General features: G+C 47.6%; 1 protein-coding gene across 10 annotated transcripts in view; it reads right to left on the bottom strand.

The window, feature by feature from the left end:
• Positions 1-24,992, bottom strand: part of birc6 (baculoviral IAP repeat containing 6) — a 95,009-nt gene extending 70,017 nt beyond the window's left edge. For 8 of the 10 annotated variants that reach the window (XM_056609703.1, XM_056609710.1, XM_056609708.1 and 5 more), the window contains exons 1-27: positions 24,545-24,992; positions 22,103-22,284; positions 18,816-18,953; positions 15,749-15,942; positions 14,082-14,193; positions 13,663-13,745; positions 13,033-13,258; positions 12,718-12,887; positions 11,034-11,092; positions 9,243-10,880; positions 8,744-8,893; positions 8,310-8,535; positions 7,984-8,144; positions 7,367-7,498; positions 7,020-7,151; positions 6,538-6,704; positions 6,087-6,220; positions 5,077-5,238; positions 4,482-4,613; positions 4,184-4,281; positions 3,686-3,833; positions 3,139-3,272; positions 2,650-2,796; positions 2,043-2,230; positions 1,127-1,438; positions 828-927; positions 297-511 (exon numbers count right to left, since the gene is read on the bottom strand). In XM_056609703.1, coding sequence (XP_056465678.1) covers positions 297-511; positions 828-927; positions 1,127-1,438; positions 2,043-2,230; positions 2,650-2,796; positions 3,139-3,272; positions 3,686-3,833; positions 4,184-4,281; positions 4,482-4,613; positions 5,077-5,238; positions 6,087-6,220; positions 6,538-6,704; positions 7,020-7,151; positions 7,367-7,498; positions 7,984-8,144; positions 8,310-8,535; positions 8,744-8,893; positions 9,243-10,880; positions 11,034-11,092; positions 12,718-12,887; positions 13,033-13,258; positions 13,663-13,745; positions 14,082-14,193; positions 15,749-15,942; positions 18,816-18,953; positions 22,103-22,284; positions 24,545-24,755 — 5,751 coding nt within the window. In that variant the 5' untranslated portion in view covers positions 24,756-24,992. The remainder of the gene's footprint in view (positions 1-296; positions 512-827; positions 928-1,126; positions 1,439-2,042; positions 2,231-2,649; positions 2,797-3,138; positions 3,273-3,685; positions 3,834-4,183; positions 4,282-4,481; positions 4,614-5,076; positions 5,239-6,086; positions 6,221-6,537; positions 6,705-7,019; positions 7,152-7,366; positions 7,499-7,983; positions 8,145-8,309; positions 8,536-8,743; positions 8,894-9,242; positions 10,881-11,033; positions 11,093-12,717; positions 12,888-13,032; positions 13,259-13,662; positions 13,746-14,081; positions 14,194-15,748; positions 15,943-18,815; positions 18,954-22,102; positions 22,285-24,544) is intronic. The other 2 variants (XM_056609706.1, XM_056609705.1) reach the window with 2 other exon arrangements.
• Between the last annotated feature and the right edge of the window lie 167 nt (positions 24,993-25,159).

Genomic DNA, 25,159 nt, shown 5'->3' with positions numbered 1-25,159 from the left:
TCCAAAACAAATGTGAAATGTGGGTAGACACCGGTACATTTAATTATAGAGTAGGTGGGTGGGAGAGGAAAGGCATATTGGGCATGAATGACGGTAGAAGGGGGACAACGAAAAAATAAATAAACTAGTACCTCTCAACTAGGAATCAAACACCCTTACCACTACACTATCGCGAATCAAAGCAGCTACTGCATGCATTTTAAATTTGTATCTCATCTAACACAGATCCGGCTTAGCACCGGGTCGGGTTGATAACAGCCCGGCTGTCGGTCACACACACACACACACACACACACCTTCATGAACCTGCAGACGGGGGGCGGCAGCAGGTCGTGCAGGATCAGGGAGTGGGTGCTGATGTCGGTGGCGACCACCAGGCGGCGCCCGTCCACCTCCTCGCCCAGGGTCCAGATGTCGATGGACAGGGAGGCCAGGTCGGCGCAGGTGGGGATCAGGGCGTCGGTGAGCAGCACGGGGCGCCCAAAGTCCAGCGTCACAAACCGACGCGCTCCTGGTGGGAATGGAGGGGGGCGAGAGATGATGGAGGGGTGGGTGAGTGAAGAGAACACGGGACATACGTTAAATTAACCTGTAATGGTCCGTTGAGCAAGAGGTGGAAAAATGCCAGTTTAATCTCAATCTTGGGTTATTATGGTGTTCTATTTGTATTAACGCATACTTGGAAAAACAGTTCTATACATTAAGAATAAGATTGTTTTGCTATAGTTATAGTTCATTCATTCCCTAGTATTCATACTCAATTATGTATGCCAAAGCAGCACTATTCTATAAAAGCATTCCAAAAAGTCAAAGTGATGCAATCTTACCAGAGTGCATGCGCTCTATGATGATGGACTGGTGTGGAGGGGGCTGCAGGAAGTGGGAAGCCTGGGAGATAGCCAGTGCTAGACCACTGCCCATAGAGCTCTGCAACAACAACAGGGGTTTTGTCACACAAATATTTCATAAAAAATACCAAGTTGACTCTACTATCAAAATAAATGAATATACGTTTTTGTGTCATCATTGCCTATTGGCTCATTAATCAGCTATCCTAGTCAAGCTACCAACTGTACTGACAACACTTCCAAGCTGGCTAACCAGCCCGCTCTGTCGTGCTACTCACCGGCTTGCTCTTCTGGCTGCTCTTGTTGTGTGCCACCAGGTTGACGGGGCCCGGTTCCATCATGGAGCCGGGGAACAGGTGCGCCAGCTCGGCACTGAAGGCCGCCGACACCGCCTCGTTGGGCGGGGTGAGGGGCGGGGTCATGAAGAGGGGCGTGGTCTTGGGCGTGGGCGGGATGACGTCCGAGGGGTGGATGAAGAAGCCCGGGGCTGAGACCGGGTTGGAAGGCACTGAGTTGTGGATGGGCCCCACTCCGGAAGCAGCCGCCGCTGCAGACGTGGTCTGGTGCAGCTTCGCCTCCAACTTAGCCTTCTGCGGGCAACACGCACCGAGAGTTAACTACAAGCTAGGGGTAAGTAGACATCACCTTGGCATACCAAGAAATACCTAACTACTAGCTAGTTAGTCAGCAGTTAATAGAATCCAAATAGCCTTCTGCAGGCAACACACACCGAGAGTTAGCTAGGGAGTAAGCTAGGGATTAGTAGACATCACCTTGCTGTACCAAGAGTTAACTATGTAGTAGCTAGTTAGTCCGTTAGCAGTTAGGAACATCCAACTTGGCCGTCTGTGGGCATAACGGCAGCGAACGTGATATTTATTGTGATGTTGTGTGATGTTTATCACTTTGTCTGGTGCAAATTATTTGCAGATTAAACACCAAGTCAACAAACACAAAGTAGGGTAAACGGTGCACGTTCAGTAGCCAACAGGGAAAAACATAAGCTAGTACAAAGAATGTTGTTCAAAAAATATTAAAAATATGTTTTTTTATTAAGGTCCAAAATCCCAAATTATTTGATCACAGCCTCCACCCTTCAAATGTCAACTATCCCCTTGAGCTCCTATTCTATCAAATGCAAGGGTTCCCTCGAGTGAACCGATGAAACTGTGCGCTGCCCGTTGGGCCCCTGACCTGCTGCTGCAGCTTGAGCAGCTGCTGCTGCTTCTCCTGCAGCACCTGCAGCTGCTGCTCGGCAGACACCATGGCGTGGGAGAGGGACTGCAGCGCCACCTGGGCGGCGGAGCTCAGCGCCGTGGACGCCTCGCCCACCGAGCCCGTGGACAGACCGCCCACCGCGGGGGTCACGCCGAACGTACTCACTGGAGGACAGAGGGGCGAAGGGAGCGAGGGGAGAGGAATGATCAATTACCGGCACGGAAATAGGAAGTAAGCGTAGCTCGCAAAGCACATTCGATCACAACCGATGGAAGTTTTGATAGGTTCAGGTGGAAGGTTAGAGGTTTAATATGTCACTTTTGACACGGGGGTCTTTCAATCCAAATAACACGAATAAATAGTTTGATAAAGTGGGGGAGTAGTTTTCTAACATGGAAGTTGTGGTCATCAACCCCATTGAATGTGAAAATCATGCACAAACTGGCACAAACTGGTCCCTGAACAGGACTTCTAGTCCTGTTCAGGGACCAGTTTGTGTAGAGATTTGCAGGAAACGCCAACTATGTGCTGAAGACAAACGTCTTACACAAACAACTCAGCGATTTAAGGGTGTGGAGCTGACCTGTGAACATGCTGGCGTCGTCGCGCTCCACCCGGGTCCCGTCGCTGGTGGAGATGCAGCTGAAGTGGAGCGGCTCCACCTCTAGGAGCCCCGTCAGGGCTGTGAAGCTGCCCTCTGCGGCCGCTCCTCCACTCACCTTACCATTACCTGACACACAATCACACAGATTAACAAAAAACATACACACACATTAACACCAGCACACGTCAAACAACACAAATGAACACAAGCCATACAAAACACATTAACACAACCACACGCCATACACCACACAACACAAATGAACACAAGCACATGTCAAACAACACACACACACACACCTCCTACCAATCAGTGGGATGTGCTCTAGAACTAGGCACGAGCCTTTTCTATTGAAGGCACTAGATTGCCAGCCGGCGCCATCACTTTGAAATGAGATGGTGTGTCTTAACCACATATACATGGTGTACACAAACACACATCAACGCACCCCAACCCGACTCATCCTACCTGAGAGGATGTCTGAGAGGTCGATCTCGTCCGACTGCACCCCGGTGCTGCTGTTGAAGGCATTCTTACAGGATGACCCACTGACCTCCAGGTCAAAGAGCACGGGGTCAAAGGGCGAGCTGTACAGACCATATCTGTGAGGGGGGTTTAAACCAGACGTTCATTAACACGGACGGCAGAGAAAATAAACCACAAAGCAGCTAAAGATGGTTTTAGGGTTTAAGTGTATTGGCGACGTTCCAATCCCATCCCAAAAAGGACTTTAATGTCCGTGATGTAGCTGTAGGCATCCTTTACGCAAATCGAACCCCTACCTGCTGCCTAATGACTAATTTTCCACTTTAGATAAAAGCCTCAGCAGAATGACAAAAATAGTTGCCTGGTCCCTTTACTCTGGGAACCATGCACCCACTACCTGGCAACTAGATCAACTACAACAACATAATAGGGATGTTTTGCTTGAATCAACCAACTTCTTCAATTGAAGAAGAAGTGCGACCAAACACAACTCATCCTCACTTGAGGTCTACCCAGCGACAGTGCCTACCTGGTCTGCAGCAGCGCCTCTAGAGGCGTGAGGCGGTCCTGCAGCTTGCGGGACACAGCGGTGAGCAGGGAGGCGCAGGCCGTGCTGCAGCTGGCCAGGTCCTCCTCCTTCACATAGTTCAGCAGCACAAAGTACCAGAACACCGAGCCTGGGAGAGAGATTTGACTGATCAGTATAGTGGTTTATATTCTACCTCCTTTGTACTTTTTTTTTATCTTATAATAGTTATTTTTAGATTTCCATTATTTTATATACAAAGTGCATGTTTTTATTCTTCCCTCAATTGATTCATAAACTGCTTGGGCAATGTAAATATTTATTGACAAAGCTCTTTTTAATTGAGAATTATGAATTAAGAGACACAGAGAGACTGAGACAGAGGCAATGCACAGGCAATGCTAACCTGCATACCGTGCTCTCTGAATGCGCTGTGCTTGAATGTGTACAATGCAGTATAAATAAATGGGTCTTGTAGTTCAGCCGAGCCTAGGGACTCACCGCCTGTCGCCGCTGCAGGGAGCAGAGGCATGTTGTCCAGAAGAGCCTTGAGAAGGTCTGTGCCGAACCCCTGTTGACTGGGGTTCCCTTTGCCGTTACTGAAGCACGAGTTGGAGAGAACACGTTAGGTCCCCGCAAAACTGCAAGTTTCACATTGCGACTACCAGTTAGGTGATTCGATTAAACATGGTCATAAGATGCTTTGATTCCGAGTGGCTGACGCACAATGCTAAACTATGAAATTTAAAACTAGAAGAAATGCTCTTAATATAGTCCACCCGTAACATCATTGACGTACCTAATACACAGTGCAAGAAAGCGCGCACATTTGTGCGCTATACTGCGGCCGGCCTCGAAGAAGCAGACCCTGACGATCTCCGTCAGTCGTTTCCTCGTCTTGGCCAGCAGGCCCTCCTTTCCTTCCCTCAGGCTGCAGAACAAGAACAGGTCACATGTAAGAAGGTTTGGTAAGAGTTCATGAAGATCAACGATTTGAGCTTAAAAAGGCTCTTGTGAGTAGTAGAAAATGATTTAGGGTTCCAAGTGACCTATGGAAGAGGCTTTAGGACTCCAAGAGACTTTTAGATAAGGTTCCAAGTAACCTACGGCACAGCTTAAAGGTTCCAAGCATCCTGTGAAGCCACCTTGAAGGTAAGTAACCTGTGGATTGGCCTTACAGGCTCTGAAAGAACATTTAAGTTTCACCGTTCCAAGTGTCCTGTTAAAAAGGGGCTTGAAGGCTTAAGCCCACCCGTCCCCCCTCTAAAAGCAGTTTAGCATATAGGTTTACATCTCTCCAAGTGGCTTGTTCTGCGGTAACACCTAGTCTCTAGGGGGTGGGTGGTGGTGATACCTGGTCTCTAGGAGGTGGGGGGTGGTGGTCCTTGACTCACCTGCAGGAGCCGTTGGAGTAGACCCCCGCCAGCCAGCACAGGATGTCCAGGATGAGGCTCTGTCCGTGCTCCGTGCCGGGCCCCTCCTCGGCCCTCTTACAGAGGGCGCTCAGCAGCTTCTCGTGGAAGTCCAAGAACTGCAGCATGGCACAGCGCTGGACTCTAGGGGGCGCACAAGTATACAAAGACATGGTTGGTTTGCTTTCTACCTAAGACAGGGGGACTTCTAGGGGAATCCTCGATAATGATTTTGCATAGTCAGTCTTGTTCTTCAGGCCAGACCCATCGTCGAATCAAAAACAATCCTATTTTTATACATATATGCGGCTCAGTGACGTATAATATATGGGGCTTTTGCTTGGTTTGAATGCTTGAAAAGTATCAAGGGGACCAGGTTCTTCCACAGATGTCTGTGGACGAGGCACAGCATATCCGCTAGATGACCAACCACCTGAACTACAGGTTCAGTTTTCACATTCATGTCATCTGCATTAAATTTCAAATTGCGAAATTGTATACATTATGGATAAGGATGGGGGGGTATTCAGTGGCGTTCTCATATGTTAACTATGTGACTAAACTGCATTCCACGTTGAGAACAGGAATTTCAACATGGGTTGTGAAGTATGGTTCCAGGAGTTACTTCGAGGGCGTGCGCCAAGTTTAAATTATTCCAACTCACAGAGTTGCTCATTTAAACTAAAACAAATTAACCTATTAAAATCTTAATTACTGGTTGGATTTAATCAGGTCTTAAATCAAGCTATAATAATGTGGCCTGGTGCATTATACACAGCAACAATCTTTGGTATAAATCAAACAAAATGTCTGGCCACTGCTTTCTGAAGCTACTACCATATATGGGCTGTGGTTCCTGGCACTGCTACCATATATGGGCGGTGGTTACGGCCATTTACTACTACATTATGACAGTGATTCCTGCCGTTTTCTACCATATATGGGCGGTAGTTCCTGCCGGTTAGTACCGTACATACAGCATTGGTTCTCACCTCTCTTTGGGTATTGAGGTCTTCTTGAACCTGCGGATGGTGACTGACACCTCCTGCAGCAGGTCACAGCCCCGCAGGCTGTCAGGCTTCTTGCAGGGGGTGCCTGGCTCTGACTTTGATGTGGAAGCCTTGTCCTACACACAGAAACAGAAACAAAGACACAAACTTAGCCAAGCTATACAAACCTGTTGAAAATGTTTTTAAAACCAAGTAAGCAAAACATACAAAAAAAAGATTAATTTCGTAAGATGAGCAACTGTAAGAATAGAAGCTGATCAATAAATCCATCCCTATCATATCGTAAAGTCGTGAAGACTAGATATTCCTCAGTTCCACCTATTCAAACCCGTCTGACCTGGGCCTATGGGTTATCTCCGCCTGCTTGCCTTAGAGGCCTGGTCTTAGGGTTAGAGTCACTCTGGTCCCCAATCTTAGGCCCACAGCCCGCTACCTTGGAGGCCTGCGCCCTCTGCAGCAGTGTGGACAGCGAGTGGGTCTTGGTGCTGATGGGCTTGGCGCTGGGCATGCGCACCACAGGCCGCGGGCTGTCTTCGGCACTCTTGTCGCTCACCGCCTTGATGTGCACCAGGAAGGAGCGGTACTTTCCCCCCGCCATGCCTACACACAAACCCAGAACACACAACGTTTAAGGGGAGACCTCAAAACGCAGAGCACTAGGTACATCCATATAAGACACGCACAGCAAGCACAACATCCATACGCTTAACCCACCTATTACTTCACACAGATGCACGCATGGTTTAAGACACTTTCATTACCCAGAACTACCCTGTGGTTAACTGTGAATTTCTTGAATAAACCTCTTGAAATCCAACGCACAAAGTACTACAATTAAGAGCACTGTTTGAAGCGGCGGGAGGTGCAGGTTTCAACCTCGTCACCCCATGAAAGAGGACCTGATGTGCGGGTCACCTTTGACCAGCTTGGGGCTGGTGAGACTCAGCATGCCGGCGTGTCCGGAGAGGTCCAGTCCGCTGGCCAGCCACACCGGCCCACAAAGGATGTCCTCCTTGTGGTCCTCTAGGAAGGGACACAGCATGGAGCCTGTAGGGGGGAGAGGGGAGCAGAATGTGTTGGGAGGAGGAGAACACAGTGGGTGGAGATCAGTGATCACCAACCGGGGTAACACCCCGGAATGGAGGTACAGGAGCTGTACATGCAAGTATTTTGCATTATGTGAATACACCAAGCTCGAATGGGGAGTGGGGGGGGGCGGTGTGAACCATTGTCAGGTTTTATATCACACACACAGTCCTTACCTGGGGTGTCCTCCACATCCATGAAGTGCATGTCCTCTGAGAATTCATAGAGGAGGGGCTGTCCGTTCCTCTCCCCATTTGCGTGCAGTGCGTGGGACAGGGGGAAGGAGATCTGTCTGTCCACCGCCGTCTCTGAGGGAAGGACGGTCGGACACAGAGTTAGAGTAGGGCCCCGGAGCTAGGAGCAGCTGAGGTAGCAACAGAACCAACTAAGGTGACACAAGCGTTACTGCAAGTGGTCCGATCACCACCATCACCACCACTATGCTGTGGTGTGTTTCCGGTAGGATTTTTTGTTTGACATTTCTGCAATTCTTTCGTTAAAGGTGAGGTTGGGGTATGGGTAGGCTTATTTTGGTGTAAGGTAGAGTAGACTGGGAGTTAATTTATTTGGAGTACGGAAAAGGAGTTGGGTTAATTTAGGTAGGGGTGGGGTTATTTTGTGGTATGTGCAAGGTGGAATGCGGTTTGTAGGTAGGGTGCGCTGGGGAAAAGGGTGGGTTGGGGTGACGGGTGGTGGTTGAGTTGGTGTCAGGGCAGAGTTACGAGTAACGTTAGTGGACGAGCAAGGTGAGGCGGGGGTGTTGTTGGAGTTAGGGCGGGAGACGGGTCCTCACCGCTGACTTTCCCCAGGCCCGGGGCCTTGTTCTTCAGCAGGGTGACCTGGATCTGGGGAATGTTGGTGATGTTGGGGTTCATGAGGAACTTGAAGTCCACGTGGCCCACCATGCAGGCCTTGGGCAGCACCAACTCAAACACGTGCTCGTCCCAGCTGGAGCTGCACAGAGGAGAGAAAGGAGAGCACACACACCATGAGTGGTCACGGGGGGCTGGATCTGATGCCCGCTGAACTGGTGCGAGAGCATGATGACGGGAATTTTCTAGGTTTATAAAACCCCACTCAGAGTTGAATCCCAAGAACCGGGATCAGAGAGGTATGTACCTGTCGCTCTGCAGCTTCCAGGTGCGTGTGTGCTGGGCGGCGTCCCCGTGGTGCTGCTGGTGGAGGTGCTGGGGGTGTCGCCTCTGCTGCTGCTCCTGCTGGACCTCCACCCAGCAGGGGGGCACGGTGGCAGAGAAGCGGGGCGTCAGCGTCTCGAAGCGCGTCAGCTCCACCAGGGAGCTCAGGCTCTCGGTGGTCGGGGCCTGGTCCACCAGGAGGTCTACTCCTGGTGGGGGGGGGGGCAGGTGGAAGAGAAGAGGAGGAGAAAGAGGAGAAGAAAGGGGAGGTAATGATTGTGTCAAAATTTTCATTGATTATTCATTTACATATTTTAGCAAATAACTTCATTCATCGACCAAACCCATCCAAATGAATCATTTCAGTCTCCCTCCCCACAACATTTAGCAGACTGAGGACTGATGGACGGCTCCTACCTGTGATGCCAGGGCTGGAAGGATTGGAGGAGGGCTTGGACCCCTCCAGCAGCTGTTCAACCCCTTTAGACAGGGGGCCGTCGACAAACATGTCGCCGTCGTCTAGATCATCACACACACCTCCAATTTGAAGGAAATGAAGTTCTCCACCTGGGCAGGACGGCAGTTAAGAAAAGATCGACTGGTGAGAAAAGATCGACTAAAACCTTTTATTACTCGATTAGCATATTATACATTATATTATACATTGCATATAATCCTTTTTTTTTTTACATATTTTTTACATATTTTTGTTTGTTCTATTATAATATTGGGTACATAGTTGGACATATCATGGCAATTCGAATGAGTAATATTTCACTCTTATGTCTTGTTTTAATTGCGCTGTCGTTTTTTGCTGCAGTACATTTCCATTCAGAGATAAACCAGGTGTCATTTTACAGCCCCTTCAAGCCATCACACAGGCAGCTCAATGAGCCGGCCTCTGCGAGGTCCTCACCTTGCGTGCAGGCACACAGGCGGTCAGTCCCGGAGCAGTACGTCACAGAGACGAAGGGGTCGGTCTCCTCCGCCGAGCCCTCCTTCTTGGGGGGCTCCACCTTGGCCAGGATCTCCAGCGTGGACAGATCCAGTATCATAATGTAGCCGGCCTGCGTGGTCACCACCAGGTGTCCCAGGCCCGTCACCGCCGCCCGCCGCCCCTCCTTGGGGCTGGACGAGGCGGAGGCCGACGGCCCCGTGAGGCTCTCTGCGGGGGGCGCGCCGCAGGCCGTCCACGCCGACGAGCCCCCGGCCCCGAAGCCGGAGGAGACGCCCTTGGCGCCGCTGTGGAGGCCCTCGTCGGGGGCCCCCTCCTCGCTCTCGTCCTCCCGCCCGTCCAGCACGTCCGGGGGCAGCAGCATGAGGGAGGTGACGGCGTCGCGGGGGTCCCGGATCTGCTGCACCTTGACGGGCTCCTCGTCCAGCGTGACGATGCGCGTGGAGTAGTTGAGCTTGTAGAGCGCCAGATAGCCCCCGCCGCCGCTCCCCAGGGGCCGGCTCTGCTGCTGCTGCTGCTGCTGGTGGTGCTGGGGGGGGGGGGCCGGCGGGAGGATGAGCGGCGTCTGCGGCGGCGAGCAGCCCTCCACCCCGTTGGCCAGGGAGGGGTGCGCGGGCTCCGGTGGCTGCTGGCTGCAGAGCGCCGAGTTGAGGCGGTTGAGGTTGTTGAGCGCCTCCACCTGGTTGATGGCGCTGAGGCTCTCCACGCCGCACGGCTGCAGGCCCACCAGGAGGTGCACGCCGTCCCAGCACGGCGTGATGGAGTCCACGTACAGGTTCTCCTCCTCCAGCTGCCGGGGCAGCCGCAGACACTGCACCAGGGCGCCGGGCCGCGGGAGGCCCGCACCCGGGGGCGCCCCCAGCGTGCTCCACTTGTCGCCGTGGCCGTCGAGGCCCGCCAGGTTGGCGGCGGCGTCGGCGAACTGCTGGATGTAGGTGATGGGCGGGTCCTGCAGGAGGAGCTGCTCGTGCGTGTCGAACTCCATCTCGATGATCTGGGGCACGGTGAAGCCCTCCTCGTGGAGCCCCTTGCTCATCAGGTTGTTCATCTGGGCGAACACCTTCCCCGAGGACTTGGCGTCCTCCGCCTCCTTGATGCTGTACAGCAGCAGCACGGGCATAGTCCTGCGCGCCGAGGGGGGCGTGGGGGCGGGGGAGACCCCCTCGGGGTGCGTGGCCGGCAGGGGCGAGGGGGGGGCGCTGGTCTCCATCTGCACGGGGCTGCCGGGGTCCTGCAGGGGGCCGGGGACGGGGCTTTGAGTCCTGAGAGGGGGACAGTCGGTGGTCCGGCGGGCCGGCGCGGGGCCCGCCGTGGGGGCGGGGGTTGCCGGCGGGCGGTAGCTGAGCAGGCCTCCGGCCAGCAGGCAGGGGAAGGGAATGTTGTGGTGGTCCTGGAATTTGTCCTTGGCCTTGTCGTGGCCGTGGGGCTTGTTGGCCTGGTGGCCCAGCGAGGGGTTGGCCCCCAGCTCCTCGAGGTTCTTCACCGTGTCCTCCAGCACGCTGGCCACCACCTCCCACTGCAGCTTCTCCGGCTGCTGCAGCACGCTGAGCGCCGTCACCCCCAGACTCACCTCCATGCCCTCCCGCTGGGACGCTTGGCCTAGGGGCACAGGGAAACCAATGCACCGGTTTACAGGACGCTGTTCATCCTGTTTTACAACTTTGGCTAGGACTACTATTTTGCATTTTACCTCAGAAGGAAAATCGACAGACTAGACTTCCCATTTTTAGAAAAGAACTTGATTTTGCGTACCTGTTACCGACTCTGATCTGGAATGCTCTTCACTGTCCGAGTCCTCCAACTGGTCATCACTGGAAAAACAACACACACACACACACACACATAAGGGGCAGACATTAAAATTGAATAAAGATACGTTTCATTGTGCAGCGACCAAATATCACTGTGCTGCATTTGTGTCACTGTTCCCTTGGTGTGTTAGGATCTTAGCTTCAGTGACTTTGAACGATTTTTAGGAACACCAGTGTTTCCTCTATATGCACCTGGCAGAAATATGACCGCCGCAGCTGAATCTTTTTTTTAACAGGAGGAGAGCGGAGAGGAGGAGAGGAGAGCTTCAGCTTCTGTTTGAATTACAAATGGAATATTATTTTGCGCTACATATCCAGATCAATTCACACACTTGCGGGTAAAGCATATAAACGGAGAGGAGAGGAGAGCTCCTTCTTATCTCTTTAAAAAACGAATTTTATATTATTTTGCGCCACGGACGCTTCACATCAGGGTCACTCCACAGACCTGGGTAAAGCATATAAACGGAGAGGAGAGCTCCGTCTCCTCTTTAGAAACAAACGTAATTCTGCGCTACGGACGCTTCATATCCAGGTCAATTCACACACCTGAGTAAAGCATATAAACGGAGAGGAACTTCCGTAAAGTTGGAAATAAATTGGCAGATTGTGAGTATGTGGTTCAATGGATCATCAGTGAAACATCGTTGTGACACAATTGAGTGAAGTAATCTAGAGAACCAGCTACAGCATTGTTTTCATCCAAACGAGCCGTCTTTATCGATCGGTGAATTGCATTGGCTTCTATGAGCTGTCGGCTTTTAGCCGCGAGCTTAGGGACCGTCTGCAAAGTGCAAAACTGAAAACGACCACAAAGGCAAAATTTCAGTAGTGTCGCAACTGTTGACTCTAAATCCCCAAAACGTTTTCCATATAGGCATGGACTCTTTATGGTCTTACTGCAACCTTTAGTTTTGAAAAATATATCTCTACTTATTTTTAACGAATTGATTTTTAGCATAATGTCAATATAATTTTTTTTTGCAACAATTTCAGTAGCGTTGCCATTATTGACTCTAGAGACCTTGTTCAATAGAGGCATGACATCTTTATGGTCCTACTACAACCTTTGTGATGGGGAGAGGGGAGGGAGTGGGAAGATGCATTGGTTTGAGGGACAGACCTTTTCGATTGTTGTAATATTTGTGTTATGTGATTTTACTGTATAGGGTGGTTGTTGATATCATATATTTTTTGTTAAATAAATGTAAATAATTGTTTTAAAGATTATACTTGTGATGTTGAATCTCTCCATATTTCCCCTGCTCATTACTGTGCACAAATGTACTGTATGTACACCCTTCTGTTTCCGGCAGACACATAGAAACCTCCTGGCAGGGTGCCAACAAAAGAATAATTGCGAGCGAAGAAAACAACAACATTTCACCTCTGCTGCAACTCCATCCTAGGGGAAACACTGAACACATGTTGGAGTCTTGGCTTCAGCACATTGGTATTGTCTTAGCATCAGTGCGTTAGCCTCCTTGTGTCATCAATTTGTTGGCATTTTAGCTTCCCTGTGTTAGCACCATCTTATCATGCTTACATTTCTATCGTGTTAGCTTAAGTGTGTGCTAGCATCTATGCATCAGTGTGTGAGCATCTTAGCTCCGGTGCGTACTGACCTGTCTCCCTCCAGCTTGGGGAGGTCTGAGCAGGTGGAGGACTCCTCCAGCCAGGCCAGGGTGGGCCTCCGGGACTCTGTCAGCATCTGCTGGTTGTGGTCGCTGCCACTCTGGACGATCTGGCTCAGGATGGCCGGGTCGTACGGGTTGATCTCGAACTTCAGGTGCACCTGGATCAGGGTTATGCAACAGTGTGTTCACCAACAGACGTATCAAAATACAGCCAGAGATAAAGGGTTAATGGCAAGTTAAAGTCATTAAAAAAGAGTTAGACACAGGCAGGTGAACTCAAGACTGACCAATGCCGTGACCTACCCTCATCATCTTGGAGACGTCCCAGATGCAAATCTTGCCCCTCTTTGTGGCGGCGGCCAGGAAGTGGGGGCAACTCCCGAAGCCATAGCAGGCGATCTTGTCTGAGGCGTCTGCACCGCTTGGGAACTGGGCGGGGCTGGTTGCCAACGTGACCGACAGCGGCACGTTCTGTGTGTGCTCACCCTTCACGAACGGACAGTTTGGGGAATGTCGCTCGTGTTCAGACCTGGTGGGAGAAGCAAGGGAGAAGAGTGAGAGACAAAGAGGTACATCTATGAGAGAGGGGACTGCAGTGGTGGTAGACCGACGGTGAAAGAATATTATGGGAAGTAAAATACAAAGTGCTTTAAACTTAAGATTTAGACAACCATCGATTGTTAGGTTTGTATTATTGTGGAATATGCAATTACCGAGGGGCAACTAGTTTGGCGTTAGCCATGTAGCTAATCATGCTACACCTACATGTTGAACAAGTGCCTACACAAGGTTAAAGTTAAATTCATTCGCTAAAGGAAACAAGTACCGGTATATGCTTAAGTTGGAAAGACATTGGCCAGACGATACGAGTACATGGTTTCACATGGCTAAAGACATCGTCTGAAGGAAACCAGAGATAGTGGTGTGACTGACCAGGGTTCATCTGTGGGCTCCCAGCAGACCAGACAGACGCTGCAGGTGAAGCACATGGCCCGGTCGTCACCTGTAGAGGCCGGCTGCAGGGGAACCGGAGTGATTATGATGCCTTTCCACCACAGTGACATTTTTTAACAAATTCTTAAAATACACATTTCATTTTTATCAAGTAATATGCATCTATTTTGATTTCCAATGCATTGTTTGAATAGCTGCCCAGCAGGAAAAGCACTATAAATAAAGATTGATGGATCAATAAAGATGCCTTTAATGGATTTTAACCAACAGGCAGGAAACATCACCACACAACTCGATTCATGAATTCTTCAATAAATTATAAACCAAAACCAAAAGCACTCATTGGGTGAATTAACAGTTCAGGCTATGTACGTGTTGGGGGCTCCGGAGAGGGGTACCTGGTGGTAGAAGCCAGCCTGGGCCATGGGGTCGGGCTGGGCCCAGCGGTACCCGGCGTGGGGCCAGGATGTGAAGGTCTCCCTCCGGTTGGCCTCACTGTACATCAGTGACCTGTAGGAAAGCACACACATTTTTTATAAGCTTTATTATTGCACTCATTATGGGGACATGTTATCCTGAATACAAAGTGACTTAGAGTGAGGTTTGTTTTTTGAGTCATGTTATTTATGTGAAGGTAGGGTTCTGGCTAAAGGATGCCTCAACATTAGACATTAGACAATGATGTTCAACCCCAGAATCATCAGTAAGAAGTCAAACACCCGAACCTAATCCTGCTAGATCATACTAGTGTTTCCCCTACATGCAGCAATCCAGCAGTGCCACTGCAATCAGCCAGGAACAATTTAAGTATTTGAAATAATGTTGGTCATCCTGAAATGCAATTCTCACACACACACACACACACACACACACACACACACACACACACACACACACACACACACACACACACACACACACACACACACACACACACACACACACACACACACACACACACACACACTAAAGAGTGAAACGTAACAGTGACTTAACACATTTGGTTGTGTAGAACAGAAGTAACAGTATTCTGAAACCCAGATAATGGGTTGGCTACATATTGCACTGTTGTATTGTTATGGAACCATTTCTGTTGGAATAGTAGTAGTAGTATGTGTACATAATACATATACTACTGGAATCAGTGATCAAATTAGCTGATAACTCTCTGCGTTCGCACACAGATGTATATTACATTTACACGTACATATAAGCACCATGCAAACACACCGCAAACATGCTCAACATAGTGCGCCACACACACACCACTGCAGGAAAAAAGCTGTGTCAAATTACCGACTACCACAATAAATCCTCCATTTCATGTCAGAAAAACTTAAAATTAAACTGTTTTGACCTCACCAACAATCCACTCCAAGATTTCATAAATCAATAGAGTTGAACCAGTATCTCAAATGATCAAATCAGTGTACTTTTGATGTATTATCAAAAGGATTCCAGGATTGTCGGGCGATCTTTCCGCCAACGTAAAATCGGACGGAGCAAGAATAGTTGAGCACACCAATGCGCTGGTCTCAATCTCTTGTAGTAAAGCCTTCATAGTAATTCATTCAACATTATATTTACAGTAAACTCCTTTTAGGGGGATGTCAAACTCAAAATACAGTAGTACTTAGTACCTGTATAATTGAATACATCAGACAAATGGACAATAGAAACCCCGGAACAATGACGTCAATAGTCCAACTATTCAATGAGATGATGTTGTTCATGACTCTGTCCCAACGCGCATATATAGCAGAACTCTTATTATATTAGAAAAATTGCTGAGTTTCACGGTATAAATAACCTCTCCTAGGCGTTAGCAATTATTGACTACACCGAAGAACCTTGACTCAGCTTACCTAAGGCTGCTACTCATTATGTGGACCACTCCCGTATAACAGCTCGACAGTCACAACCATTTCTACAGACCACGGGGAAGATATTCTTGGTGCAAGTATTCAAAGGTGAAGGTGCAGGTGGAGAAGGGGTCCATCATGTGAGCAGCAGTGGCTCGCTCAAGGGTCACTCATAAGAGATGGGGGGGGGGGGGGGGGCTTACCTGTCTACAGAACGACCAGGGCCCACCCCCAGTTCCGGTCGGGCGCTGGCGAGGAGGTAGGAAAGGCGGTCCATGATGGAGGAGGCCACGGAGAGGGCCGCCACGTTCTGGTTGATCTTCTTCAGCTCGTTGACCACGGCGCCGGCCACCAGCCTCAGGACATGGTGGGGGAGGTGCAGGGTCACTGTGGCCCACTGGTGGGGGGGGGGGATGGAGAGGAAGGAGGGAGGTTATGACCTATGACCTTCACACAGCATAGACCAACGCCGTAATCGGCCAACCCTTTTTGAAGACACCGTTAAGCTTCTAAGTAAAATCCCTTCACATTACAACATGCAGAGAATACTGTTGAGTAAGCAGCGGCAGTCCCCCCCCCCCCCCCGTAGCCCAGATGCCACCCAGAGGCTGTACAGTAGCGATGCCTGAGAGGTCGGCTGGAAGTTAAACGCTAGATCCATCTACAGGGACACGAGCCAAGACCCTTACGGCAGCGCAGTCTGGGGTCTCTGCCAGAGGAGGAGGGGGGGGGGGGGGGGGGCAGTGGGAGGAAGCACGCATACAGAGACAGTACAACACAGGCCGGCATGCTGCACCCTGCATTGGTTTCCCGGCAACACAAAACAATCGACAGATGTTGAGAAATGAATTAAATGCTTAGAATATATTATTGAATAAACACAACATCTAGATATATCATGGACAAATTTGGTATTTTAAAGTACAGCGTCTGAGTGTGTGTGAGTGAGTGAGTGGACGGGAAGTATAGGGCCTTTAGAATGAGGGATTGCCATGTTCTTGCTAATTGTAGGGCTTCTAGGTTGAGCCGCAGCTGAACGTATGTCGAGTGCACAATTAACCGCTATTAAAAACACATTCTTGATCCATTAATGTACGCAACTCATTGTGTTCTGTCAACAACAAGAAGACAAGCAGTGGCAGAAATAGAGAGGCATAGAGCTGGTAAAGAGACAGAGACGGAGAGAAAGGGTGCGAACGAGAGCCAGGGTAAAGACAGTAAGAAGAATAAGAGAAGGCTGATAATGGTGATAATTCTGAGGGGCCAACAGAGAGAGATTGAGAATAAACCTCTCTTCTACTCAACACAATGAGGGACACAGATCCAGGACTCATGAGCATCATTTAACCGTGCCGGTGGCCAGCATATACGCACTGACAGGTGGTAGCCATCCTGGTCAACTGAAATCCAAAGTGAATTAAATTCCAAATGTGCTGTATAATATGTTAATTCTGCACATTATCATAAACAAGATACTGTATCTTGGTTGTGATAATAAGAAATCACACATCTAAAAACACAGTAAGCTGTAAGGACAAGTTAATTTGAAATTAACTATTAAAGGATATATATTATAAAATATGTGGTGGCTCTTGAAAGAACAACTTAACATTCAAGACTTCAACCGGGTGAAAAGCAGATCACTTCATCTACCACATGATAACATGAGTAAGGACACTGGGTGCTGTGGGAAGATGCTCTATGGTCTCTTGTCTCTGTGGGAGATGGACAGTGGCCCTAAGAGACAGCGGCTCTGCTTGTTCCCCGGCCCCAGCCAGGCTATTAATATGCTGCTGTGGTCTGCAGAGCTGGCTTACTGCAGTCAGGGCTGCCTTCGTAGCGCTGCTGCGAACAACGCGCCGACACGTGCATGCTAGTGCACGGTGCCGGGGGAGATGACAACCCACTTGCTATGACACGGCTCTTCCACACACACACACACACACACACACACACACACACACACACACACACACACACACACACACACACACACACACACACACACACACACACACACACACACACACACACACACACACACACACACACACACACACACGCTTGTGATGAATGCACCTGCCCACTCCATTAAGACATTCTCTCACTCACACGCACACAACCTTCCTCTCTCCATCATAATGACAGAAGGGCTGCACCTCTGCTGCCCCCTTTTCTTTTTGTGCTTGACGCAAGGTCGCTAGGCCGCTACCTAGCCTGTTAGCTTCCCCTTCTAGCCTGTTATGAGGCCGAAGTGCATGACAACGCAGCTAGCAAGAGACAGGGCATAGGAACAGCCACCACAGCAGATTATATGAGCAGAGATAAAAAGGGTTTCTGCTTGTACCCATGCTCCTAAGGACAAGGAGAGACTTGTGCAGAGAAAGTGAAACTGCAGACAGAGTTGTATAAGAGTTTGCAAAATTCAGGAATTATGCTAATTGTTGTGAAGATGTATGACATGGTTATAAATGATGAATGTGCCCGAGAGCCTACTAACTAATCATTTTACTGTCATGTAATTCTACCATTATGCATTATCCATTATGGCACCTGTTGCACCCCTCCCCATACCAAGAAGGGGGGGGGCTCTCTCTGCGTTCCTTCTCAAGGTTTCTTCTATGATAATTAAGCATTTTTTCCTTCCTCCTTGGAGGACATGGGTTTGGGGGATAATAATAAAATATGGCCTGTAACTGATGAAGGGTTATGCGAATAACATTGACTCGACTGATTAGAAGTGTGTGGGGAGAAGACAAGGTTATTACCTAGCTTTATCTCTCAGCTCCAGCTTGTCATGAGAACCACTATCTAGCCGATATTCTAGATAGCCAGTTAGTTTCACTCTGTGTTTAATTCTAAAAGTAATGAAGTTAGTTTCACTTGCGGTTGTATGGGAGGGTTACAGTGAACATCGTACCAACAATGCGAAATTGAGATTCCCATGTAGAACTTGGGTACTGTGGGATATCCCCCGGCGAATAAAAGGACGTTAATTAAAAAAGGTAACATGGGAAACATCCAGTGCTGCAGGCGGATTTCAGCTCCTCTCCCCAGTTACTTCCAGGCGGGGATTTTATCATTGTACATGCGTGCACACTATAGCATCTCTGAGGGCAACCACAAATTCTAAAAAATTATTGCATCACATTTTTGCTGTCGTTGCGATTCCACTCCATTTGCCAACATGTCTGGACAGACACAACACACACATAAAAGAGAAAGTAGCATGTCTGGGTTCCTTTGAGGGAGGCGTGTTATGGGACTCACCTTGGCTACTTTGTGATTGGCTGCCGTCTCGTGTGAGGTATTCTTCACTCCCTCTTTGAGTTGTGTGATGAAGAGGTCGTAGCCCTCTGTGTTGGAGACATCGATCTTCTCCTGACACGCACACAGCATCTGCTGCGCCTGGACACAGAAAACAAACACACACACATTAGAAAAATATGTTAAAAGTCTGATAAAGTCTCAGGTTAGGACGACAGACCAAATTACCAATTAATACCAATGAAGTGCTCGATATGAATAAATAATTTAAATACTACCACTTCTACTTTGTGCTTCCTTGTCAAAAAGGATATGTTTCAAAATGAGAAATTATTATGTTAAGATGGTCTCAAAGTTTCGTTGAGGTAACATAATATTATGTTCTTTCCCGTTTCCTGAGAAACTAAGAGAAATCCTCTCCATTGCAGTAGTGTAGCTACTTAGCCAGAAAAATGACTAGCCAACAAGCTATTTATCTATCTAGCATATCTTAATTATATAGATCCTCACTGTCATGGTGTTTCCATTACCCTGATAGCACAATGGAGGTCAGACCAAATCAACCAGCTCTTAGGCCCGATCTGTTTTCGTTTTATGCAGTTCAGGAATATCTCCATAAAGACGGATTCATTGCGAAACCGCATCGAGATGTAGAAACGATGTGGTTCACATTCCATGCCCATGAGGGGCGCTGCTCCTGCTACAGAACTCCCGCAAAAAGAAGAAGAGGCGAGGATGGCATAAAGCCTGCTCGCTGTTTACAAACATACAGTCCAGACACGAAAATTATATTTAACCCTCCGTTTTCCTTTCATGCGTTTCAAGAATATCTCCGTTAAAAAGGACTCAACGCGAAAACCCATCGAGCTGTAGAAACCCTGTAGTAAATATTCAACGCTCTGGTTCTCCACAAAAGCCTGAGCGCATATGCAAACATGAGGAGATTCAACCTTTTAAATTGTAATTCAATTGTAATTCAATTCATCAAGGGGCTACAAAAAGAATAAAAAGAAAAAAGAAAAAATATATATATATATATATATATTCAACGCAACTCTGACGTCGCCCAGCTGGTGGCGGGGCAATGACGACATCGTTGGCGTTTCAGGTGTCCACACGAATCCTAACACGAAACCGCATTTGTCCAGATATATTTGAAACCACCCTGTGACATGGTTTCAGAAAAGTGCGGTATCGGGCACCGGATCCACCGGATCCGCCTGGATGGTCGGCCGAAACCGCACAAGACTTATGCTGTTTCACCAAAGAATCGGCTCCGTGTGGTCGGGGCCAAAGTCTGAAGATCGAAGACTATGAGAATTTTCAGCTAGTGGGCATGTTGCGGACGGGTTGATTAGGTTTTTCATCATCGCCATCTTCGATGTGTAGTAATCAAAGCGCTGCACCTTCGTCTGCATACTTTTTGCGTTCTTTCCTGCCTTCTACACAGGCGCCATCCCTTACCTAAAGTATACAGAGGATCTCAAATATGTGTGAGCAAGCCTGATACAGCTTATCTCCTGTTTTGTGTTGCATGTGTGAAAAGGCAACTCCTGATCATCTTCAGACCTGATTCTTCCGAGTCATCCTGAGTTCATGTGTGAGAGGCCTACAAGTGTAGCCATGTACAGAGACAGTCACACAGTCCGAGTGGCAGTAAGCAACAGTTGTCACATGTTTACGCCCGCGTCCTCCAATTAGGACCGATCAGTTACTTTCAAGGGACCCAACTATTTTCTGTCTTTAAATTAGGGGCATCGCCAAGACATATCGAACTTTCAAGGCTTTCTCCCTCTGAAAGTGCTGAAATATCGTTTTTAACTTTAACTGTTAAGTAAGACAATTTTAAAAATGGAAAGGAGAACTGATAGTAGCCTGGAAAAGAAATAGCACTACTCTGCATTTTCAGGTGTTTATTTGATCAATTCCATCTCAAACCGACTGCACAGCAGGGCACTAAAGATAAGACGTATTAGGCTGGTGTCCCAGCCTAATACACGGGACAGTATTTGGGCATGGAAAAAAAGGTTTTACATTTCAATAAAATTACCAAAAAATATCATCTGATACTTTTAGTGGTAACCATGGAGGAGGAGGTGGAAGAGATTCATAACATATTGAAAGAAAAGATTTAAAAGACCAGATAAAAAAGTACACGGAATTGGTACAGGGTGCCTGTCGGCCAAGTATCTCTCAATGCCATCAGAAGAGTGATTTGAAGAACCAAATAAATGTTTCAATCCAAATTAGCACTGGGTGGTAGTTTGGATTGAAGTTTGGACTGTACCATCTGTCATTGATGCTACAGCATGCTGAGATTATTTTATTTATTTATTGTGATAACGACATGACAGAACAATACTTTTAAAGTCAATTTTTGCCGTGCCTCAGCCGTGAAACATTGGTCGAAAATGTGTATTTTGCTATGGTTTGAAAAGATACGGTAAACGTGAGCCAGGACGACTGTTTCGTCCACGTTGCCACATGCTAACGCAAGTTTTCAAGTGCTCCTTGTAGAATCCAGTCACAGTCATCACTATATAAGATGATGCAGAGCTTATCTTTTTTTTTTCTTCATGCATCGAAAGAAATCGTTAGAGCTTTGACTGACGTGGGGACGTGAAGAAGTAATTCTGTTTTTTATCTCTAATCTTCAAAGTACATAGAAATATCTATGTTCAATGCTGAACGATAGTGATTTTATAATGTTAGCAATGAAAACACCCTTTAACTCTTAAAAAAAAAAAAAGAATTCTGGCCAAAAGAATCATACTATAAACACTACAAGAAACTCCCATTTAATTTTTCCCAAGATTAACAAGAAAAGGGGGATTGGTGGGGGATGATTTCTCTAAAGAAATATATGATAACATTGATGGAACACTTGATATTATTTGGAGCCACGAGTTAGCATGTCCTCTACAAAGAGGTGAACATTCATGAACAACTGCGGCTACATATTGATCAGACATGTGTATTCATTCATTCAAACAAACAACTGTAAACGAGAGGAAAGAGGAAACAAAAGCTGAATTATTTTCTGTGTGAAAAAAACACTGGGTAGGCCATTAGTGTCTACGTCATCAACATACAGTGGGGGGGTCAAAAAGCCACCTTAGGTGGGCCGTGCGTGTACATCATCAAGTAGCATCTAGAGGCCACCACCGTAGATCACACGCACCTATTAGAATCACGGACAAAAATAAACCAACCAACACCGGCATAGAGACCCTCCCAATATCTGCCGTGTCAATGACAGCTCCTCAACACAAAAGATTAATCAATCTTACTTCTGTGACGGGCAGCTCCAACTGGACCATGTCCTCTGGTTTGGAGGCTGGTGGCTGCAGGGCGGTGTCCAGCAGGAGGATGCCGTTCAGGTCCTTCCTGCACCCGACCACATAGTCATCCACGAAGAGCACCTTGTCAACCGCTGGGAAATACTGGCATCGGACACGACCACCGGGTTTGGCTGAGAGAGAATACATAGAGAGAGAACAGCAAACATCAGGCATAAGGTCAGAGCTATTTGAGTGTGGACATTAGGAGAACAGAGGCTGCGTGGGCAGGATTGTTAAGTGAGTGTTCAAGATTCTGGGTTCAAACCCCAATGTCCTCAGTCTAGAGTAGTCACCTCGAGCGAGATGCCCTAACTCCTACCTTACTCTTTAATATCATGGTTATGAAACAACTCTGCAAGTGACTGTGGAAAATAGTGAAAAAAAACAAGTAAGTAAATAGTAGTAACATAACCATTGGATTGGCTTGTGGTCTGATACTTACAAACACTGCAATGTTTTCGTAACTCCAGAAAAGCCTTTTTTATTTTTCAGACTTAAAAATTATATTAGGTTTGAAAGCTCTTTGACTCGAGATACACATTTCTTTAAGACTTTCATTCTTCCTGGTGAAAGGCCAGAGTTATAACATATGTAAACACATCCACGTAGTAGCTATGAGAGTTCATAATTATAGTCTGAAAACGCTCACATTAGCCAACACTCCTTAGCTCTAAGGGCCTAAGCTCTCCCAAGAATAAGGTACAGTGTTGTACCGTGAATAAAATATCAAATTAAGTAAAAAGAAAAATGGAATCCATGGTGTTATGATTGATTCGATTCAAGTTCACATTAATAAAGCAGCAAAGAGAATGGATTTATGGAAGCTGTGCATGGATAACAAACAGTCAACCTCAATGTTATGTTGAGGTTAGGCTAGGTAGAGATCAAATTAGGTCATTGATCCAGAAGGAAATTCTGATGTAATTAATATTTAAATTGGGAATCAATGTTGATATTAGAATCGTCTGACCAGAGCAATAGGCAAGCAGGGATATCATTGAGGGACATGTAGGCTAGGCATCAGCCCATTTGGTTTAAGTATGGTGTGGCATAAGGTTCCTTTAAGGGGCCAGTACTTGGGAATGTCCTAATGCTACAACATGGTATATGATGCAAAATAATGCACAGAAAATGATCACCCATCGCTCACACTTCCCTTGAATACAAGCTTGTTCCGTTACCTCAAGACTGTAATAAACTACCTATAATTATAAAAAGCATCTGTAAACATAAGTGGAGGCTGAAATACAGCATATATGGACCTACTAAATCTCTAACGCAACAGATGCTGATACATGCTGTACAGCACTCAGACAATTTTCTAATGCTCCAAAAAAGCATGTCACTAAAGGGTATCTTGGGGACAAAAAGGCTAAAGAAACATGCAGTCAGCAGGTGAAGGGTCAATAAATAACTTCATATACTATATATTGAAAGCCTGGTGTGTTTCTTTTTGAGATTGAACAGCACATTGTGCAATAGTACACGTTGCATCTACTCTAAATAACACCACGAATGTACATGCTTCACTAAAATGTTGTTATCAACTAAAAACAGATGCATTCAAAATATTCAGGACTGGGCATCACATGCTAGTTTACAATTATGAAATGTATACTCCAATATGTAGAAAGCTGATCGAATCAAGAACTCGCTTCCTTGACAAACGTGTGCATTAACGTGCAACGTTACGCAATGGTAAAATGCTGAAACTGTCCATTTATCGATTCATACTATTATGAGGCTTATAGATAGGTTAAAAAAAAACGCATCCCAAATCAATGACTTATGTCAAGTAAGGTACGTCATGCTACACCCAAATAACATGCCCCTAGATGAGTGACAGTATGCGGGATATTTCAGCAGCTACAAGGTGGTAGTAGAACTAGTGGCGGTACAAGTACACCCACCCCGCTTGAATCACAGTGCATTGAAAGACGTATGTCAACAATGTTACACTGTTACAATGGAAACGGTTGAACCACCTCATCTCCAAACGATGTACAACCATATATTCTAACATTACACTGACTGTAATATAAGGCGTGCTGGTTTTGGGTAGACCGCTATGCTAACGCTACGCTAGCAGAGTTAGCTGTTACCAGGATGTCAGTAATGGATCATATTAGATTAAAATATAGCACAAGAAGCACACGCCTCATGGGGTGATCACAGAAACACGTTGTATTAACTGCGATATCCTGATGCAATTGCACACAATCACCCTTTCCAGGATGATCTACAAAGGCCTGAAGAGCCATGCCGCTAGCCTAGCACTAGCTTAACGTTAACCCGGGGATGAGTGGTTGTTGACAACCGGGGGTGTTTAGGTTGTGGGGAAACAAGTTTGCGATTAAAAAAGGCCTGTCACGTCTTCTCAGGGGAACTGACCGTGTAGCGCCGACGCCTGCAGGATTGCCCCAGATGTCCCGTCAATGACTTTAATACTACCCCGGCTGGTGACGGCCAGGATAGCGTTGAGGGCCGGGTGGTACGAGAGGCTTCGCAGGCCCTGCTCGTCGCAGCGCAGGCAGCCATCTCTCAGCACAGCCCAGTCTGAGGCGGCGGACGAGCCGGAGCCCGGCGAGGCCGCGGCCGCCATCTTCCTCTACTTCTCCCTTCTCTTTTTATTAGGTGTTTGTGTAGATCACCGCCGATATGAGCAATGTGTTGAGATGTGCAAGAATTGAGACTTCCAAGCTACTACTACTCCTCCTCCTCGGCCACTGCTGGCTCTTCTTCAGCGGCTACTTCTTCTTGGTCTCCGCCGCCCGTTAGCGTTGTACAGTAGCTCTGCTCCGCCACCATCTGTAGTACTAGGAACACTCCGGCAGGCTTTCTGTCAGACGCACGTCAGGTGAACAGGAACAAACGTACCCGAACCGAGTCTCGCGAGAACGTAAAGCAGAATAACAACAAACTGAAAGTCGTCGATAGCGGCCTTTTTGAAGAAAGGCGTAAAGATAATTTTGTAACTTTTTCCTTCCTCACAATATTTATAATTAA

This window comes from Gadus chalcogrammus, chromosome 15 (genome assembly GCF_026213295.1).
Source record: "Gadus chalcogrammus isolate NIFS_2021 chromosome 15, NIFS_Gcha_1.0, whole genome shotgun sequence".
NCBI classification, from domain to species: Eukaryota; Metazoa; Chordata; class Actinopteri; order Gadiformes; family Gadidae; genus Gadus; species Gadus chalcogrammus.
Note: the sequence above shows the minus strand (reverse complement) of the source record. Positions and strands in the feature narration are given on the sequence as shown.